The 17370-nt window shown below is 40.5% G+C and overlaps 1 protein-coding gene across 6 annotated transcripts in view; it reads left to right on the top strand.

The window, feature by feature from the left end:
* The window catches only part of MOB2 (MOB kinase activator 2), a 166366-nt gene that overhangs the window by 80974 nt on the left and 68022 nt on the right, over positions 1-17370 (top strand). Inside the window, exon 1 of one of the 6 annotated variants that reach the window (XM_038404509.2) lies at positions 10688-10824. The exons of the other annotated variants lie outside the window; for them this stretch is intronic. Within the exon in view, the coding sequence (XP_038260437.1) occupies positions 10787-10824 (38 nt within the window). The 5' untranslated portion in view covers positions 10688-10786. Of the gene's footprint in view, positions 1-10687; positions 10825-17370 lie in introns of those variants that run through there. 6 annotated transcript variants of the gene reach the window in all.

Genomic DNA, 17370 nt, shown 5'->3' with positions numbered 1-17370 from the left:
GAAGGCATACAAATGTGTTTTTCTTCAATGCACTGAAGACGCTAAGCAGATTCTTTTACCTTATTTTATTTTAGTTTTTTGGACTAGGCAATGTCTGTTCTTGCAAATAATAATGGTGCTTTCTTTCTACTTTTTAACCTGAGAAAATGACTTTGCTATATTAAGTCTTCTTGCAGTTTTTAAAAAGGCTGACATGATAGTGATGCATCCACATATAAGGCTACAGGGTTCTATAATGTTAAAGCAAAGGGAACAGTGGCAAACAAACAATCAAAATCCACAATAGTATGCTAAAAAGCAAGGCTCTTAAAATAGTCCGCAGAAATTGGGGCTGTGGGAGAAGGAAGGGACAAATAGACATGTCCAAGATTAATTCTTATGTTGTCAGTACAACATTGCTCTTCTTGTCAGCCAAATATTCGGCCCTGACTATGTTAAGAAACTACTGATGTAGTTAAACCAGTGCAAATCTTAATGTAATGAAGACCTAAGAGTGAAAAGGAGATACTTTTTATAGAAGCATAATCATTCAAGGCTAAACGTGCCTTTTTAGTTTATTGCTGTATTAGTGGGTGAAATTGCAGTTATCTTGGGTGAAAGTTAGGGGCACAGTTCGCACTGTGTGTGTGGACACACATACCAGGGCATAAAATACATTGGGAGATAAGACTCTTCTGACATGTAATTCCCTGTGGTTAGGGCCAAGAGTATTGCATGGCTGCAGAACACTTCCCTTGCTGCAGGTTTATGCTCCAGAATTTAAAAAAAAAAAAAAAGCCTTCTATTCCTTACTGTTGTGAAGAAACAGTTCTGTTCACATGTTCAGGTTTAACTGATGTAATGTTTTCTGTCTGAGTTTGCAGGAAGTTTGCAGCAATGGTTCTGAAAGGGTTGAATTGTCCCCATTCATCTGAGGGGTTATTTGATTCTGAAACTTAAAGATGATTTGAAATGTCCATGTTAACTAAGTCACTGCTGATAAACTTTGCAGAAACACCCTATTAATGTGCTTACTCCCCAATTTCAAAATGTCCACTGAACTGCCAAAAGCCCCAACCATCTGGTCCGCAGGTATCTAGTCCCCCAGTAGTTTCTACAAGGCAGTTATACATTTTTCAATATAAAATGCCACTTTCATAAACATAGTGCAGTGTACCATAAAATAAACTGGTTACTGTACTAATTGTATTCACTTGTGTTCATTTTTTGTATTTAATTTAATTAAATCTCTGTGACGTATCAGGGGTAGAATTTGGACTAGTGGGGGGGGGGTGTCGCCTTGCCCTGCAATCGTGAGTGCTTTACAATGCCTTGCTGAAGTAGTTCCCACCTGGGTCTCTCAAAAACAGCCTTCCAGTATGTAAGCCACACCCTGAGTGTCTGTATGTAACTGTAGCTTGCCAGCTATGTCCTGGCTCTCCCAGCCTGGGTTATACTGCAGGATGACCCCAATGCTCCCCCAGTCCCAGATCTTCCCTCAGAAATATATATCCTGTACTGTATAGCCCAGCCCTCTCCTGGAATGTACAAATATATATATATATTAAGTCTGTTATTCCTTTGAGGGAATAATATGCCAGTTTATTACCTTAAATAGTTACCCAGATACTTCAATTTAAACTCACTGGATTAGATAAAACAGTAAAAAATGTTTAATCACTACAAAGAGATTTTAAGTGAGTACAAGTAATGAGGCATACAAGTCAGAAATGGTTACAAGAAAAATAAAGATAAAATGCTTACTAGTATCTACTTAAGAAACTATCTTAGTTGCAAAGCAACTTTCTCATCACATGCTCGAGCAGGTTACTGACCAAAACTTTCAGGTCAGGACCCTTTCCCCCAAAGTACAATGGCTGTTTCCTTTTGTCGTCTTAAGTGCCAAGAAAGCAATGGGCAGGAGGACAGAGAGGGTTGCCTTTTGGTGGTTGTCCCTCCTTTTTATAGTTTCAGTCCCCCTCTTGAAAATAATTTCCATCTGAGACCCAGGAAACAAAGAATCTATGTGGAAGGATATTCTCTGGTGGGTTTTTTTACACCTGTTTGGACTTCCTTTGTTTTCCTTCCTTGCTTGATGACTGTTTACTGCTTAAATGCAAATTCAGGCAAACACATATTCCTTCCTTTGTTTAGAGCAGACCTGACTTCTGCCTGGCAATGCTGTGGGGTTTGGGACATGTGTTTAATAACATACAGGGGGAATCTTATAACTTCACATACAATGTTGCCCCACACATTTTACCAGGACAGTACTGACCAGCAAATTGAGTTTTCAAATGATACCTTAAAATGATACCTTACGTTTTGTACAAAGTTTACTACAATAGTATGGAGTGTGTGAATACAAGAGTGTATTCCATCGCAATCTCCATTTGTAAATGTATCTGAAACTGGTTCAGAATTCCCAGATTTTTCACCTGAGTGGTGCAGAACTTAGTTGTAGGTTGACCTTTCCTGTGCTGAGCAGTGAATTATGCTGACAGTTGATCCTCCTTTCCTCTCCCCAAACAAACATTTTGGGGCAGAAAGATCTGTGCTCCATCACTTTTGGCATACCTGACTAGGGGGTGGCACATGGGCCACTTTGCTGATCTAGGGGAAGCTTAATTTCTTTTCATCTGTCCAACATAGGTCCAAATATGAAACCTTTTAGGTGGGGTGTATCTCCTGCCTGGTTGGTTTATCCAATACCACTTCAGTGACTCCTTCACTTGCTCTCTTCATGTGTTGGGGTGTGGTAATAAGCAGCTGTGGTTCTGTTGGAGGTCTGAGTCTATGGCTGTTGTGAATTCCTTCCCCTAGGTAGAGGAAGGGAAGAAGTTGAGAATCTCTTCTGGCTGCAGTAGCGCTAATGGGTGAGGGTGCGGGGGGGGCTGAGGGTGAAAAGTTTGTCAAGCCAAGAAAAAGTTGAAAGGGCAATGAATTGGAGGTGAGGGTTCCCTCCATTTTAATGTGTATATATTTAAAAAATGATGTTTTTAATTACTATTAGACTGTTAAATGTGTAAAGTCTACACGGAGTGTTCTGCTAATATTAATGTGTGTTGTTGCGTTAAGTGTATTATAAAATAAACACATTATCCATATGCATTGTCTAACTGTTTCAGATTTAAGCTTTATTTTGATCAACATTACAGCCTCCTTGTTGACATTTTAAATCTTTCTCTCCCTTTCCCCTCTAATGGGTCTCTACTAGTGTTTAAAAAAACAAACACATGCACACACAAAGACCCCACCCTCTCTCTGGGTTGAGAATCATGTACTATTTTTACTGAAAGTTCTAGATTTAATTTTTTTTAATATCAGTTTCAAACTTTTTTGTTGGAGAAGTACAGTACGGCAGATTTTATCAACCTAGTAGTGAGAGCACTTAGCTAAATTAAACACCCCCCCCAAAAAAATCAGATCAAGTTATAATGTGTAATCCAAAACTTCCTAGTGTTTTTCCACTGGGTTTATAACCTTCAGGGTTTTCTAAGTGGTTGTCTTGGCCTGGCTTTTTTTAGCTGAAGTCTCATTCTCAGAAATCTGTCGCCCACTCTCCCTCTGCAGGTTTCAGAGTAGCAGCCGTGTTAGTCTGTATTCGCAAAAAGAAAAGGAGTACTTGTGGCACCTTAGAGACTAACAAATTTATTTGAGCATAAGCTTTCGTGAGCTACAGCGATGTGATGCGATGAAGTGAGCTGTAGCTCACGAAAGCTTATGCTCAAATAAATTTGTTAGTCTCTAAGGTGCCACAAGTACTCCTTTTCTTTCTCCCTCTGCAGTTCTTCCAGACTTTCCTCCTCCTGGATAGTATCATTGGCTAAATTTTGCAGCAAAGACTCTTATACCAACTGGGAAAACTTGGGTGGAGCAGTTTGGCAAGTCATACAGTTGCTTCCTGTTGTTGGACTGAAGGGGCAGTGCCTGCTCTAAATTACCTGCTTGCTGCTTTTGCACAAAATTAAAATATAAAAATCAGTCTTCCCATGTTTTTTCTATTTACACCATTTTATGAACATGCTTCCTTAGTCAGGATCTTGGGTGCTGACCTGAATAGGTGTCTTCATGCAGTTAATTTTCAGCTAGTTATTACAAATACGTGCGTAAGCTACTGTTAACATGCCCAATTACATCACCAGTCTTTGTGAAGCACAGCAACTTTTTTCACATCTAGCCCAAAAATGTGAAAGATTCTCTTTAGTGTCTTGTGTTAACTCTGTGTAGCCTCTTTTCAGCAGGGTAGAATCTGTGTTCAGGTCCACCTAGCTGCTTGTTGTGTACTTTTTAGATATAAAGCTGCAATCAAAGTCAACCTCATTCTAAGCCATGTGAAGTATGCTTCAGCTCTGACGTTAAATTTTGCATTACTTAACTCTTCATGACATTCCCTCCAAAAAAAGAAGCTGCCCGTGTTCATTCACTCACGAACCTACCCCTCAGTATGCTGCAAAAAGTGTGGGATCAAAGCAGCTTTTTTGGTACTGTTTGGCCCATGTTGAAAATTTAGTTCTTTCCTGTGCATGGGCAGATGCCTGCTAAGAACGATTAGGCAAATGATGAAAAAAGGCTGTTAAATCTAGTTTTGTTTGAGTTAAGCTCCGGAATGAGAAGGTTTTTTTTTTTGTTTTTTTTTGTGGTTTTCTTCTAAATTTATAAAATCGTGGCTTTTATCCTGGGATAGTGTGGACCCACCCTTTTCTATTTCCAGGCAGAGCATTCTGTATTATTTCAGTTCCTTTGTTTCGTTGGACGCTGTCCTTGCTCATTCTGAAGCACTTGCAGTAAGCTTTTCAGTGTTGATGGCATCTTTACCTTCAATCAGGAATGCCCATTGTATTTAGTTTAAAAAGTGCTCCCCTTAAAAGTAGTGTAGATAAATAAGACTCTCTGAATGCACTCTGTGGACATGTCACCTAATGGCTTTCACAGCCATGATAACCCTCTTGAACCATGGATGCAAAGCTTTATCTTTTATCTTCTATACCAGTCCAGACACCAGATCTACAGGATGATATTTCTTAGCTAATCTGGTAAAGAAAACTTAGCTCTGAAAACTGAAGCAACATCTCCTTCATGTACCAAGAGTGGACTAGCAGAGCCAGTTAATTTTAAGAACTGTTACACTGACCACTGGGGTCTTTTTTGTGGCAGATACTTTGACCTTGATAGCACTCGGGGACCTCAGCATCAGCGTGGTTAGCTCTGATTCTGATTGGGCATTTTATATTTAGCTGCTGGTGTCCTATAATAACTTTCAGATGGAGATATTAAAGAACGCATACCCTTGTGCTTCTGTAATCCCCAGAAGAGCCTGGGGGGAGGGTGTGAAAGAGAAAAAAGCATTGATAGGTTTCAGCAGGAGTAGAGTTTGGAATCGCCAGCAGCTGGTTGCTGCAATGGAATGCTAAAACTTATTTTTAAAGTAGTGAGATAGCTAGTAAAAACAAAAAGCTCATAAAAATCTGTGGGTAGCTTAATTTAAATGTGCATGCATAGAGAAGTTAAGGAACAGCTAAAAAATGTCCATTTTGGGGTAAACCTTTCTGATCTTTCTCCTAACGTCTTACAGTATGGAATTTTACAGTGGTTTTTAATAGTCATCAGAACTAAAGTCACTTCCAACTCCATGTATTATTACTGCTGGTGCAAATTAGCATGCACCCCAAACCCTTCAGGCCTCTCGTTATCTCCGACTGGTTATACGTGCAGTGTTTAGTCATTTCTCCGTCCTCTCCATGTCATTCTTCTCAGTGAGGTGTTTCCTGTCATCATGACAGCTGGCAGAGGACCATATCATTGCTCTGAGCCTGGGCTTTAGGACTGCACATCAGGAGGGACTTCCTAGCTTTCTCTGCCAGGTGGCACACACAGCAAACTCTAGGTCATATGGTATAGCAGAGCTTTCACAGCTTTTTTTTGGAAAGATTAACTAAATTGCCTCATTTTCTTCCATGGCAATTTTGAGGAGAAAAATAGTGAAGTAGAACTAAAAGGGGAAGAGAAAAAACAAAACAAAACAAAAAACCCTGTGGGCTTTGAGGCAGGTCTGAAGGACATCATTAACTCCTCTTTCCCCCTCAAATGGCTGGCAGACAGCAGGCTGCAGGAAACAAGCTTTCAGCTTGGATGTGAGCAGAGATCTGTGCCAAGACAGTTAAGTGGACCACAGTAAAATTGCCTGCCATAAAGCGTGGGTGAGGCCTATGCTGAGATGGTAGAGCAGGCCACATGGAAACTGTATTCACCAAATCTTGACAGCAGGCAAGTTCCCTTGTAGCAATCCAAAGGAAGACATTCCTGCTCCCAGCTAGCATATAGGCAAGATCCATGTTAAGATTGTGGAGATGGCCCCAAAACTTTTTTTTTTAAACTTGCAAGTCCTCAACAGTCATGAAGTGTCAGCTCCTATGATTTTTCTGATGCTAGTGAGTCACTTGTCTCCAAAGGCTGAAGCTCACTAAGTCTGTGCTTTCAGTTCCCACTCACCTTGGACTCAGGAGCAGGGGACGTGGTGTAAAATTATTAACATCCCCTTCCCTGGGAGGAAGACTGACCTGTCTTTCCACTTCCCGATTCCAGGGAGATCCCACAGTGAGTTAGAAAGTGGCTACCCTTTTCCTTAAGGAGACCAACAGGATACATACCTGCAAGGTGTCCTTTCAGTCTCTCTAGTAATCTCCTATCCCTCCGTCTTTTTCTCTCAGGGGTTTGGACCAAGGATTTGTGAAGGATATTGCTCAGAATCAGCTGTGAAAGGAATAACACACAGTGCTAAAACCTCTCATAAGAGTCTCTCCTCTAAAAAGGAGAAATCTCTAAAACTCGAGCTTTGAGCAAGATACCTCAGACTCTCAACTAAATTTAATCCTTTAAGCACAAATGAGTCTGACTTCATAGACATTTGTGTCTTTAGAAAATGAAATGTCAAACCCTTCACGCACGCACATGTGCCAAATCTGAATACAAAAAAACCTTGACAACCTTTTTGTGTTACACAAGGCCCCTTAACAGTCATTAAAAGCCTTCAGAAACACGGTTTTGAGTGAACAAGTGAAGGGACTATTACAGTCCTCAAATTCCAGCATCAAAGGTATCACCCCAGACTGTCTTTGTTTCAAAAGATACTTACTGAGCTGGTGTCTGATTAGCCAAACATTAGCACACCTCTCTTAAGAGGCTCTCAGTCAGCTCCTGGACTAGGTGGTCTGATGTGTGGATACCTGGCACAGTTCTCACTTTGCTTCCAGCCAACAATTGCAGCAAATTGGTATATGAAGATCTTGGCTCAGATCCAGTATTTGTATCTCTTGGGGCTAGTCTAACACTGGCAACACTAAAGCGCTGCCAGGGCAGCCCTTTAACATGGCTTGTGTAGTCACAGCAGAGTGCTGGGAGAGAGGTCTCCCAGCGCTCTAAGAAAAACCACCTCCACGAGAGGAGTAGCCATCCCTGAGCGAGAAAGTTGTAGTGCTGTAAAGTGCCAGTGTAGACAAGCCTAAATTCATTCTTGATATCAACAGCCCCCTGATGTTAGATCCAGAAAAGCTGGTAATCAGAACAGATACCATACTCTGTGTAGGGGTTAACATATCTAGGCTCCTATATGACTTGGGAGGATGGGGAGATTGAGGTGAAATCTGTTCCCCGTAGTACTGACCTTTTAAATTTATAACTGCTCCTTTAAGTAGATCTTGCTATTTTAGTACCTGACTGGTTTCGTTGTTAGGAAATTTCCTTCAGTGAAATACAACTGAAGTGTAATAAAAAAGGAAGTGCTCCTCTACAAGTGTTTTGGAGTGCTAAATGTCAACCTCCAGTGCCATGGAGGTACTGGCATACAGCAGCGGTTCTTAGACGTTAGCAACCCGCGGACCCCCATTTTGATTTTAAAATTTTTGGCCGACTCCCAAGTCCTCCCGCTCAACCCCAGGCCTTTCCCCCCACTTCACCCCTTCTCCCAAGACTCCACCCACACTCCACCTGTTCCTGCCCCCGCTCCACCCCTGCCCCATCTCTTTCTGCCCTCTCCCCCGAGAGTGCCCCATCCTCACTCCTCCTCCTCCCTCCCAGCACCTCCTGCAGCTGTTCTCCGTTGTGCAGGAAATGTTGAGAGGCAGTGGGAGGAGTTGATCAGCAGTGCCTGCGGACCCCCTGGAATACCCTTGCGGACCCCCAGGGGTCCACAGGTCCCAGTTTGAGAAACGCTGGCATACAGCATTTAAGAAATGACCATAAAAAAGCTACCGTAGCCTCTATTCGTTAGAGTATTCTTTTGCGTACGTTTTCTATGATGATTAGTGCAGTCGAGTGAGATGGAGCCAACTTATTCCTATAAACAGTACAATGGTTTAATCTACTAATTTTCATTTGTTTTAAAATCAAAATTGATTCAAATAGTTTTGAAGTGCAAAATGTTGTCGTCCTCTCTTACCATAGTTCTGTACATACTTTCACCATCACAAGTTATTTAAAACAGCTGACTTGAGTCAGTTAAAACAGGTGGCTGCGGTATAAAGTATGTACATCAGAACAACTTGTAGCACAACAGAACACTTGATATGTCAAGGCAGAGGAGGGAATGAGAGAAAGGAAAACAGTATGTGTAAAGTAAAACAGTTAATGCCCCCATGTATCTCTTCTTCTCCACCATAACTTGCATGTGAATTTCTAATTTGAAGTTTTTGTACTAACATGTATGCAAGAGGAAATTCCTCGTGCAGAGACAAACACCATTGAGCTGACACTCCTGCTCATTACGTAGTCTTGCCCACTCCTCTGTATGTCTACACTGAAGTATAAACCCAGGGTTTGAACTCGGGCTCAAGCCAAACCCCTCTTCTGTCTGCACACATCATGCTAACCCAAGGTCCCAGGACCCCACAGGGTAGAGAGTCCAAGCCAAAGTCAAGCCGGGACCCCAGGCTGTAGCCCTATTGCTTTGCAGTGTAGATGCAGCCCCACGGGACTTGTGCCCTTGGATTCTGCCAAAAATATTCTATAATCCCGTGGGTTGACTTTGTCCTCTGGATAGTCAAATTTCGTAGACAGTCAAGTTTTTCCGATAGTACACCCCACATGAAGGGCTAGAGCAGCCACATTTTTTGTAGGGCAAGGAAGTCTGGGATATGGGTGGTTGGACTTGGGCCCCCATAATGCTATGTAGATGCTGGAACCCCAGGTTGGGACCCAGGATTCAAAAATTCCAAATCTGGGGTTACAAATGAATGTGGACACTCAGCCCTAGGTTAACAAACGCAGAGTCTAACTATAGTTCTACTAACTCCAGGCTTAAATGGCAGGGTTGAGGTACCCTTGCACATTTAAGGCATGAGGTTATTGGGTGGAACCACATACCTTGTGATTGTGGTGAGGGTCTCCCGTGAGTATGCATAGACGCATACATTGTCATCTGGTGATTCTCATTAAGTGCATTATGAAATGCAATTTTTGTAATACTGAGAGAGACCGGGGAGGGGTAATGTCTTTTTTGCCAACAGAAGTTGGTCTAGTAAAGACAAGCTTTTGAGCTCCACAGAGCTCTTCGTAATAGCGTCGGTTAAAATAACAATTTGGAAACTGGTCTCATAGTTGCTTCTGGAGAAATAGCCAGAAGAGTTTGCTACTGTTACGGGTACAGCAGATGCAAAGTCATGTGTGAGATATATTTTTAATGTTAATGAGTTAGAGAAACCTCTCAAGTGGCAAAACTATTCCAGGTCTCTCCCCAATGAGAATAAAGATTCCATCTTCCCACATATGTATGCAGTTTTCTAGCTGTAATGAAGAAATTAAAAGGGTTCCAGTTGTTCTTACTTCACTATTTAGTACAAAATATTTTCCAAGCTTACAGTATTTGTGGGGAAAGCATGTAACTTTCACCATTTGTGTCATAACGTCTTGATCCTTTCACAGGTGGTAAAATAACAAATATCTAGAGAAATTTATTTTCAATTTATTTAACCGATACTATTCCAGGCGTCACACAGGGCAGCTGTATAGTTCCTAGCTATCACAGAAGGGTGGGTTGAATAGGAAGGGAAGCAAAGCAACCTAATCAGAGACACTGTAGATCCTGTGATTTATGCAGGGCAGATTGCCCAGGACTGGGCAGCTGGAAGATGATTTTCTCTGCAGTGTGCAAGTGTGACTTCGGAGCTGCTTGTTTCAAACTAGACTCCTACAAAAAATAAACCTTTTTTTAAAATATTTTGTAATTATCATGTGTCCCCCCTCCACACAGCTGTCTTCAGCTTGATTTTTTTTTTATGACTTTAAAGGAACATGGACACTATTACTCTGGCTTGTTGCTGAATTACCTTGTATTTTTGAGGTTGAGATGAATATTTGAGTAATATGTCATAGCAAGAGGAAGAGGGACTATTTGAAGTTGTTTCAACTAACTGGAAGAAGAGAAATTCCACCAACAAACTACGTTATTCCAAAGGCTTTTTCCCTTGACATTTGTATCTGGTGGGGTACCATACAACTCTTTTTAATCTTCCTATCCAATTGTCAAATTTCTGCTTCTCTTTTGAAAGTGAGGCGTTATGATTTTTCAGGGAGGGATGAGGTATTTTACACTTCAAGGCTCTTGTTTGCCTGGGCTGACTTCCTCTGCGCTTCCTGCTAATTGGCTCTGTTGGCTATTTCTCATTGTTCCCAATTGATGACTCAGAGAAACAGGAAAGAGATCCCTTGATTAACAAAAGAAAGACCTACCAACAAACAGGTGCCTCTGTTCTGTCTAAATAGAGGACAAACCATCATTCTGGATTTTTTCCTAAGATTTCTATCCACAAGCATGAGGCTTAAGAGGAATGGGTCATACACATTGATCAGGTAAGAAATAGACTACATACATATATACTCCTTTGACTCTGCCATTAAATCTGCACAAAAATCAAACCCTTTTTTCCTCGTGATAGGACATGTAAAACTGCAACAAAAATCAGTGTTTTGTCTTTAAAAAAACAAAACAAAACAAAACACAAAGGTAGATGTCCAAATATATAACATGCAGCTTAGTTAAATTTTTATTTAGCATTTTTAGTCAGCTTTAAGTGAGTACATCTAGAAGTGGGGTGGGGGCAGTGATTCTGAGGGTTGAAGGAAGCTGCTCAGTTAAAGGTACAAAGCTTTAGGAAGTCTCTCTCTGTGGGGGAAGGTTGAAGTTTTAATTTTTTGTCTTTGTTAGTTATGAGATTAAATTCAGTTTTTAAACTAAATTTCAAGTTGACTACGTTCCCTTTAGAGGGAGCATCATTATTTTAAAAGTTTAAACTTTGTTTTGTAGTGAATAAGTGCTGTTTGCTAACAAGCGAAGTTAGAGCTTCAGATACTTCAAACTGCCCAAGTCACCCTGTCAAATGTGTTTAAAAAATTTTTTTTTTCTGTTTCAAACAAACAAAAAAAAACTCTCTCCCCTGTTGCTGTGTGAAAGACTCACAAAAACAAGGGCTATTTGAGAGACAAGGTGAGTGAGGTAAAATCTTTTATTGGACCAGCTTCTGTTGGTGAGAGAGACAAGCTTTCTGGCTACACAGAGCTCTTCAGATCTGGGAAATAACACCATGTAAAGGAAACAGAGCTTTAAAGAAAATATTATTTTCATGTTCAGCTAACACTTCTAGTGTGTTAGCAGAAAGATTTGCTCCTGATCGTTGCACATTTTAGTTTGGAAGGCCATGTTCTATTTGTCAGGTGCATTGACAGACCTGTGGTTTAGGCTGCTTTGGAAGGCAAACTGTAAAGGTCAGCATGCTGGAATGTAATATGGTAAATGAGGGCTATTAGAAAAATTACTTTAAAAAAAAAAGATTAATTGAGGCTACTCTGTCAAATGACTGCAAACAGCAGGCAGTACTACTGAGGTATCTATTTTCAACTCGGTGCACAGAATGTTGCATGTTTTGTAACTACAAGGGGGATTTGTACAGCCAGATGAGTGTATCGAAAAGTATTCAGTATGTTTAGAGATAACCCCCACAATCGGCAGTTCTATCACACCACTCAAAATATCCTGAATGACTGGAGTACCCAGGATGGTGTAAAACTGAATGAATAAAATGTCAGTATGGTTATCAAGTATAACTGATGATGTGAATTAACTTTTGATTGAAAGTCAGTTGATTTCTTTGAAACTAGACATTGAAATAGATACTTAATTTTTGTAATGACTAGCTATTGATTAAAATTTAAATAAAATGCTGTGTATATCATTTACTGGGGGGGGGGAAGGGGGCTCGAATTTTGTTGAAATGTTAACCTTAAAACAAAAAAACAGTTTGGTTGCAGTTTCCTGTATATACTGTACCTCTAAATGTTTTGAACAACAGATTATATTTTTAAAACACAATTAGTCTAACTTGCAACAGTTTCTGAATTTAGTGAGCAGATACTGACTTCTGTGGAGTTTGGTGTAAAGATTTGACCTGTATGCTAAGTCACATACATTCTGTTTTAATCAGAAATACCCACAAATCTTTCCATTAGGACACTAAACTTCAAAAGTGCATCAGATTTCACTTAAATATAACATTCCAAAGGGGAGAATAGCTGTTTTCTTCACCTCTAACTTCATTACTGTCTGATGCAAATAAATGTCTGGGGATGTGCCAACTTGTTCATTAGAAGTAAATTAATAGACTGCATTAAACTCTGTTACAGCTGCTCAGGATGCAATTGTGATATGATTGGTTAATCAAGATCCAGATCTTATTATTTGGTGCTAAGAAGGTAAACAGATACTTATTCAACCCATTTCTGTCTTCAGCAAGTCATAAGGCAGAATTTTTCTCATGTACAATGTAGTAATTCTTTTCACTTTGGCTTTCTTTTAATTTTTTTTTATGAATGAATAAGTTGATGCGTGTTGGTACAGCAGTTCCTAATGTTAAAGTTCTAATCAACAAACATCCAAAGACCTCTATAAATACTACATCATAACCCTATTCCCTCTTCTCCAACAGCTGAACTAGAATTTCCATGCCTTGATGATACATGTTTAGTTAATGTTGTCTCTGAATTGGTCTGAGGCATGAGCAGTGGAGATTTGACTTTAGGAGGGGACACTGCATTAAGGGACATGTCATTGTACTGTTGCGTGAGCTTGTATAATCCTTGAAATGTAGGCACTATTGGCTGACCTTGGTATCTTTTTGTGCTGAAACTTCAAACCCAGGTTTGAATCAATTTGGGAACTTGTCTCATGCTATGGATGGTCAGGGGCTGGCTCAACTCAACTGGCTAACACTAGTTAAAATACAACTTGTCCCATCTTTTCTGTCTTTCACTGCCTCTTATTAGAGGTGAAAGATTTTTAATACCTCTTTAGAAATTTCATACAAACCATCCTAAGCTGTCTAAAACCATGAAGGTGTAGTAAAATAGAGGCCTGGTCTACACTGCAGATGCTAAAAGAAAAGGAGTACTTGTGGCACCTTAGAGACTAACAAATTTATTTGAGCATAAGCTTTCGTGAGCTACAGCTCACTTCATCGGATGCATTTGGTGAAAAATACAGAGGGGAAATTTTTATATATATATATATATATATATATATATAATATAAAAATCATAATCACACAGAGAGAGAGAGAACATGAAACAATAGGTTTTATCATACACACTGTAAGGAGAGTGATCACTTAAGATGAGCCATCACCAGCAGCAGGGGGGGGAAAGGAGGAAAACCTTTCATGGTGACAAGCAAGGTAGGCTATTTCCAGCAGTTAAAAAGAACATCTGAGGAACAGTGGGGGGGGGGGGGGGGATAACATGGGGAAATGTAGCAGATGCTACAGCAGCAAAAGGGGTTTTTCTATTGCTATAGTTAATCTACCTCCTCAGGATGCAGTAGCTAGGTTGATGGAAGAATTATTTGGTTGAAGTGCCTGGAATAAGACCTTTGAATGCTATTAAATATAATATACTTAAATGATAGCTCCTGCTCGCTCCAGGCTTCTCACATATCCTGCTGCACTTTGTCATTAATTGAGGGCAGAATCATAGCTGTGAACAGGAATCTCTCTCCTAAGTAGCCATAAGCTTGCTTATAAATACATGGCTCTAGAGTTTTCACTGAACTGGTATTACAGGAGTGTTGTGGACCTGTGTGTGTGTGTGTATTTGTAAAAAGTAAAATTGGGGTTGTGGGCAATGGGCAGGCAGATCTTTTATGTAGGCAATGAAGTCTAGTTCAGTGAATTTGTCAAAGGATCCTTCCTGAAGATGTTTGCCTTAATTCTGCCAAGAATGAAGCAGAACTTTAGCTGCCAGCATCATCTTGGCACTTCTGTGAAGTCAGCTTTACTGCTAAAATTCTGGTTTGCAGTATGTTGCCCATATTTCTTTGCATTGCATATTTTCCTTTTGTGTGCTTTTGAGGTCATCCGAACTCTGCTTTTTTTTATTTGCTTAGTGTTGTACTTATTGGCAATGAAAAATGTACCAGTGCATTAACTTATTCGGTTTGCAAGTGCTGTGTTTTTCAGTATTTCTTTTCCCTGATACCCTCTCCATGCTAGTCAGCACCTTTCTTCTTGTACAAGAGGCCTGGGAAATCTCTAGCTTTATTTATTCTGCCTCTCCTTCCTCATGTGTATTGTTCCCCTGCTTGTTTAATTATAGCAGGATATACGACCAGGCATGGATGCTGTGAAAAAAGATTCCCGACCCACCTAGAGTGAATGTATACTCTGAAAATAATTGTGTGTTGGGCTTGCTTACTCATTGGTTTCCTTAAATCATTAAGGGCTGGTCTACTTTTTTTTTTTTTTTTGTACCACTGTTTATAAAGGTGCCACGCTATGGGGTAGTACCGTTTTAACTAGTCAACTCTTGAAAGATTTTACTGATATAGCTCTACAATACTGTGCTAGCAAAGAGCTTCCAGTGGTGTGGACGCAGTTTATACTAGCAAAATCGTGCTTTTGCTGGCATTGCATATTCCAGGCATCCCTTCCCTCTCCTCCTCCTCCTCCTCCCCCCCCCCCCCCCCCCCCCCCGCAGCACAAAAAGCTGTATCATCAAAAACACAATTTTGCTGGCTTAAGCTGTGTCTATGCTAGGGGCTTTTGCTGGCACAGCTGTGTTTGTCTGCCTCATCACATCCCTGACCAGCATAGCTATTTGGAGAAAAGTTAGCCCACACCTACATTGCAATGTCAGTTTCTAAACTCACATGGTTACAGAGGTACAAAACATGTGCAAAGTCTTAAGGCTTGTCTGAACAGTGCACTCTGCAATTCATGTGTGGTGATCATCCCAAACTCATGGCAATAAAAATCTTGCAGCACATTATATGGTCTATACTTTAAGGCAGACGTGAAGATTTTTAGATGGGTTATTTCCCAGAAATGAAAAAAATATCTATCACTGAAGGGAACTTTCCATTGTTTTTCTGTAGTGAGTGTGCAAGAGCTTGTGGGCTTTCTCGGTCTCCTCTTGGTCTGTTATAGGACCGCTGAACTTCTAATCTGTCTTGTGTAATTGGAGCATTGCACTATAATGGATATATTTAATTTAATTTAGTTATGACAGTTTTTTATTTTCAGTAGGTCCCAGATTTGACGACTTGCTGCTAAGTTAATGCTGGTTGGTATGTATTACGAGCCCCTAGTAAGAGAAAAGGAATGCAGAGGGGTGCTGCATTGAGAGGGCAGGCAGGATGAAGCCTTGAAAATGCAGTGTTTGTGGTTAACCAGTCAATTAGCACCTCAGTTGCTGATTAACATTAATTTTACACTCTTGAAAAATCTTTGTTCAGCCTGCTGTGTCAAGTCGCTTTGTTGTAAATTCAAACAGCTGAGACACCAGAGCAACTTTATTTTCTCTCTCCAGCGCTATATTTGACAAGACCACTTTGATTTCTCTTGTGTTTGGAAATGCTTGTTTGCGCCTTTCAATACAGCGTGTGGTTGGAGATCTCTGATTGTTGGTGGCTGCTTTCAGAAGAAGTGTGTGTAAGGCAGCTTGAGCCACAAGCCGCTAAGCAGAACCACTGCTTTGTTTATGTATGTTTCCATTGTATGGTATGCAGCCAAGTTGTCACTTCTCTACCTGTCTTGTTGAGTTTTCTGCTTGGTTTAAACTATTTTTTCCCCTGCAGCGCGTGTTTAACAATCCAGAAATCGTGGCTCATCGCAAGAATGAGTGCAGTGAGAGCCTGTTATTTCTATGGAAATAACATTCTGTGCTGGGATGCCCTGTTTCCAACTGAGTTGGCCCAACAGCCTAGTAGTATCGCTTTTGCCTTATAGGGCTTGTTTCTTTCCAGTCTCCCTTGCTCACTAATAGTTGGAAAGGGCTAAGAGTTGAGCTTGCATAATCAAGAGCCTTTAGTTACAAATCAGAACCTTGAAGAGCCAATGCACTGCTTTTTGGGGTCAGGGCAAAGAAGAGGGAATGGTTAAGAGTAACTTGTGATTAACTGACTCCTTTTGCCGATGTAAACATTTTGTTGGCCCCCAAAATTAATCTCTTCTAGACCTTGTGTAGACGGTCAGAACTAGGGATGACAATGAATGTGGCTACCGTAGATGTTTCCCTATATTAGGAAACATTTTTTTGAAGACTTTTAAAGGAAGTGGTTTTAATGGCAAAAAGACATAAGCTAAGGTGCAATGCCAGCACTGCTCACTGAGTGTTAAGTGACTCAGGCTGAAGGGAACCTTGTTTGTTTCCTGGTCAGCAATGGCCATTTGTGCCCATTTCATACTTATTAATGGGCCAGAGTTAGCAGAAGTTTGGGGAGGTGCTTTTCCATTTTCAGTACACTAGTGAATTGTGACCTCAACTCGTTTATAGTCCAATTACAAATGAATGGTGTGGGTTGTACATAATGCTGTACTAAAATGCTGGCACTAAAATGCTTTTTTAACAGCAATTTTAGATCCAGGGTTAAGCGTGTTTAAGTAGAATCAGGCAGTTTTGCATATCGAGCCAAATCTATGCAGTTTGAAGAAACTCTGATTGCAGAGTAGAGCTCAGTGAGATCTGCCTAAATGATCCTAGCATCATTTTTCCCAGCACACTGAAGCTTCCTTTTCCAAAAAATTGGAATTTTTCCTGTATCACACTATCTTTCCTCGCTTCCCAGTTAGGTGAAAAGAGCCATGTTGTTGCAGAGTATTCAGTGTGTGAACATGTGCACAAAGTTTGAAAGGGATTTTGAGTTGGAGGGGTATGTGTGTTTGCTTAAGGAAAGAAAAGTGTGCACCAGGTCACAGCAAGACAATAGGAAACATTAACATGGAGAGGAGACCTATGGTTTGAAAGAATAGCATCTTCCGTGCTAAAGTGAGCTCTGAAATCCAGCAACTGATTTTTCCTCCAGCACCACCACCACACATACACTGCCATTATGTATCCTGGTGCTGCCCCATG

Source organism: Dermochelys coriacea, chromosome 6 (assembly GCF_009764565.3).
Source record: "Dermochelys coriacea isolate rDerCor1 chromosome 6, rDerCor1.pri.v4, whole genome shotgun sequence".
Classification (NCBI taxonomy): Eukaryota; Metazoa; Chordata; order Testudines; family Dermochelyidae; genus Dermochelys; species Dermochelys coriacea.
The sequence above is the reverse complement of the archived record's forward strand: the minus strand, read 5'-3'. Positions and strand labels throughout refer to the sequence as shown.